The sequence below is a fragment of the Mercenaria mercenaria genome, chromosome 5 (genome assembly GCF_021730395.1).
Source record: "Mercenaria mercenaria strain notata chromosome 5, MADL_Memer_1, whole genome shotgun sequence".
Lineage (NCBI taxonomy): Eukaryota > Metazoa > Mollusca > Bivalvia > Venerida > Veneridae > Mercenaria > Mercenaria mercenaria.
Window position 1 is genome coordinate 55,919,112 of NC_069365.1, and position 4,327 is coordinate 55,923,438.

A 4,327-nucleotide genomic window follows, 5' to 3' on the forward strand; every position below is an offset into this window, starting at 1 on the left:
GGATGTCTCTAAATTCCTTTTATATTTGTAGCATGTGTAAATGTTGAGTTCTGCTCAACCCGGGGCTAGAGGGCGTGGACGGTAGCATGCATTTACACTACCGTCCATGACCAGGCTCAATTAAACCGAGTCTGCAACATTTTCGTTTTTTTTTGTCATGTTGAGCGACCTGTGGAATTTCCACTTTTTCTATTTTGATAGTTTCTCTCTGTTCCCAATAGTATATTTCTCGATTCAAAAGTAAGAACATGCCGTTACGCTACAAACGATAAAACTAAAGTGGAACTTTGTTATTGTGCGTCATTGAAACGTCATGACGTCACTTATTTTCTCGCGCTTTGTGTACATACTCTACTATAGAAAGAGTGCTACAACGAAAGTATTTTATTTGCTTTATTTATTCTATTATATGCAAGAAATAAAAACTGCCAGAACAAAGATAAACTTATATGTATACGATATGCAAGAAAATATCAGTCGTGTGTTTACGAATCGGATAGAAATATCCGTCGTTCGGTAAGCCTCGTTACCGCCAAATGCGGGACGGATGTTTCTATCCGATTCGTAAACACATGACAGATATCATTATTATTGGTATTACCTTTGCTAAGTTTCAAAGGTACTTTATATGCCATTACAAGCTTCTAGTATAACATCTATACAAAGTATAAAAACATAGATGCAATGCGAGCAGAAAGATTTTCATACTATCTGAATGAGCAAACTACCCGTCAATCTCCAGAAAACAACACAAATAAATCCTATTGTGTTCACGTCACAGCTTTGAAAGCCATCGCGTAAAATGACATGTTAATTGAACATTAGATAACGATCGTAATACAGCGAGTATCATAGGACAAGTACAGACGCTGAAGATTTCATTTATTCATTCTACATCAAGTAGATAATTCTTACTGATGTTCGTAACGGACTACTAAAATGTTGCAAAACATTTGAGTTGATAGATTAACAATTTTTGGATTATTTAAGAAGTGTTTCTTAAGCGAATTAATTTCTTTGGTTACTTAATTAACCATTAAGTAGTTTAGATTAAACATCATGATGTGCAATTTACAAATTTGTACAGGGACAGTATTTACTTTATAAAAACTAAACGACAACACACGTTTCGGTTTAAATCTACATCAAGTTGTGTCGGATATTCTTATTTTATGCGCTTTATAATAACTTGTCTCATTTGTATGTACTTTTCGCATCAGTTATAACGAAGAATTTAATTTATTTAACAGTTAATAAGCAGTAATGTCTGTAGCGGAGTTGAGTGACTTTAAGACCGCAGAGAAAATTTTAACTGTATATCCACCAATTCTTTTAAGTCTCGGTCTAGCTGGAAATATTTTGTCTGTTGTTGTACTTTCACAAGCAAATAACAGAAAGACATCAACTGGTGCTTTGTTGATTTTCTTGGCGGTAACAGACAGTTTAATTCTAATTAATTCCGTATTTGTGCGATGGTTGGAGCATTTATTTGAAGTTGATTTCAGAAATTCGTCAACGGGGACATGCAAATTTCATGTATTCATCTCATATTTATTGTTACAACTATCACCTTGGATTCTAGTACTTGTGACAATAGAACGCGTATTTAGTGTATTATATCCGCATAGAGTGAGAGATGTTTTCACAAGGAGGAGGGTGCTTATTGTTTTGCTGCCGCTTGTTCTTTTTCTGTCTGGTTTGAATGCTCATCTGATATATGGGTATCGGCTTATATTTAATGAACCCTTTCAGCGTTTACGCTGTGAAGCAATTCCTGAGCATGTAAATTTCATGTTTAAATTCTGGACATGGATCGACTTTGCTTTTGCATTCGCAATTCCTTTCTGTGTTTTGCTGAGTGGTAACATTACAGTTGTACTTAAACTTAAGTCGAGTCATAATTTTCGGAAAAGGAGTACCATTATCTCGGTAAACGGCTCACATTCAAGAGGCGGCAGTACCTGTCGCCAAGAAAGAACGACCTCTTACTTCACAGTAACAGCGATAATACTCAACATAACATTTGTGATTTTAGTTTCTCCGTTTTCAATATTTGCAATTGGACAGCCATACTGGTTCCCAGTTGACACCATGACACCTGAACGTCACGCCGGCTTGATACTTACTGGAACAATATTACTGATGATTCTATACACAAATAATGCAGTTAATTTTGCATTGTACATTTTATGTGGCACGAAGTTTAGGAGGGATTTTATGAATCTTTTCTGTCGTTCACGCCGGCGACGTCGAAGTATGTCGGAGACGTTTTCAAGCAATAGGACTGTGCACTTAAGTACGATTAGCCTATAGATAATTTGGTCCCAAAACGAGACATTGATAATTTGACAGATGTGAATATCATATGTCTTAACACATTGCCATGTCCCTGTAATTCATGTAGTTAAGTAGTCAGCTACTTTCTGATAACAGTTCAGTACTGGTACACATTAAGGTTAAGTGACTTGAAAACTAGTTCAAATGATTTCATTGGTCCGGCTTATTCGGACCCTTAATTGTATTTCTACCGAGTTTGCTCTGCCTCCTTCAAAGTCATATTCGTATATGGTTTGTTAGGATTTCCCTTTCATACATGTAGTATACTACATGAGCATCTCATTGGTTCATATATCATGTCAGCTGTTGCCATCACGCGTTAATTTTCACTATTCTTTTCCTTTGGGTTAGTAAAGTTAAAGATTTTGTGGATAAATAATCGGTTTCAACTCATCATGTTTTTACAACTGACCGTTGTATGGTAATGTTCATACGTTGTTACAATTTGTCCTCCTTATCTATTAGTTTCACGTTGTACTTTTTTTGTGTATCGTTACATGCGCTAAAAGAAGTGCATTCCGAGTACGTAGCTATTGCTTTTTTATCTTTGTCTTTGCTGCTAAAGCAATTATATCTAACATACACAAAAGTAAGTTTTGCTGAACGGGTTCAGTAAGAGGCCGGTCGGTGAATATACATTCGGACGTGGCGTTTATAAAATTGACAATTTGCAGGAATATCTGCGTTGACTTTGTTCAAAGTTTCCCGAAGTTTTAAATTTATCTTTTGCCGTACATTAACACTGTGACACTGTACTGATAAAGTCATATAACCACATATCATTTTTGGCATTTCGATAATCATTTAAAAAAAAAGTAGCGAAGTGCGTTATTTTTCCCTTTAAGCAGGCCAAAACACTGTCTGATTACACCAATTGTCAATATTACCACGGTTATTTTCACTATTTTTACATTGTTTCGGTCGAAAAAGAAATGTGTTGCCCGCTGTAAACTTTAGTCATCATAACGAAATTTGCATTTCTCTTTTTTCTAATAAATTTTGATATTTGATAACATCTAATTTGGAACTGATTTTTAAGGTCAACTTGCCCGTGGTAGTATGAAAGTGTGCATCCATGTCTCCAAGGAAATATTACTGAATTTACATGTAAGCAATTTTTGTAGAAAAAAAATTAAAATATCAAAAGTACAAATGTATTTCTTCTCAATTGTTTCAAATAAGATAATATCTGGAAAAAAACTAGGAAAATGTTGCTTATTGTACCTACATTTATCAACAGTCGTTTTCTTTTCCCTTTTGTCAAAGTATGCGGAACACTGATCAACTGATTAACTTTTTAACGTTTTCTCTTATACATGTGCAAGCATGTGGCTCATACTATACTGTTATGAACGAGATTTCATGCTTTGTTTGTCCACTGAGACACAATTTGAAATTATTGAAGCTTTTAATGGAACCTCGAGGTACCTTGATGAATCAACCTGTCTATAATTTTTTTCCGTTACAGCTTCTTTTGGTTTTGGCCAACTTTGCAAATGCGTGGCTCTGTGCTTCAGAGAAATCTACCCTTACCTTTTGTCTTTTTTCTACATTATGTAGTTAATAAATACGTGATACTGTATTCCATCTACTGAACTCATAAATGCAAACATTTATTCTGCCTTTTCCTTAGTGTTCTTTTGCTACTTACCGTATGATTTGAATGGTCTTGTGTAAATGAACAATTTATATGGTCATATTAACTGAATTATTAAGTAGAAAATTTTAATAGTGCTTTTAAAATCCCCAATTTGTTATTTTCTGAATAAATATTGTCAAATCTGTATGTTAAAGAATGCTTGTTTGTGATAGGGCTGTTTTAAATTGTTTAAATAGGTATATTATTGTCTTTGTTTGTTTATTCTCTTAATTAGACTTAATATAGAAGATATCTGGCAGGACTGCTTATTACCCCGGTAAAAGAATTAAAGTAGAATAGCATGTCAACATGATTAGCCATTTTGCCAGCCGATTACGCGAATAATTCTAA

The 4,327-nt window shown here is 34.4% G+C and overlaps 1 protein-coding gene across 1 annotated transcript; it reads left to right on the plus strand.

Moving 5' to 3' along the window:
* Positions 1 to 821: 821 nt before the first annotated feature.
* Positions 822 to 4,035, plus strand: LOC128557070 (kappa-type opioid receptor-like). Its single transcript, XM_053543655.1, has one exon. The coding sequence runs from the start codon at positions 1,264 to 1,266 to the stop codon at positions 2,311 to 2,313; it is 1,050 nt and encodes a 349-aa protein (XP_053399630.1). The 5' UTR covers positions 822 to 1,263; the 3' UTR covers positions 2,314 to 4,035.
* The last annotated feature ends 292 nt before the right edge of the window (positions 4,036 to 4,327 follow it).

What these genes read in the sequence shown, in the direction of transcription:
- LOC128557070 (XM_053543655.1), top strand. Translation starts at nt 1,264, where the DNA reads ATGTCTGTAGCGGAGTTGAGTGACTTTAAGACCGCAGAGAAAATTTTA.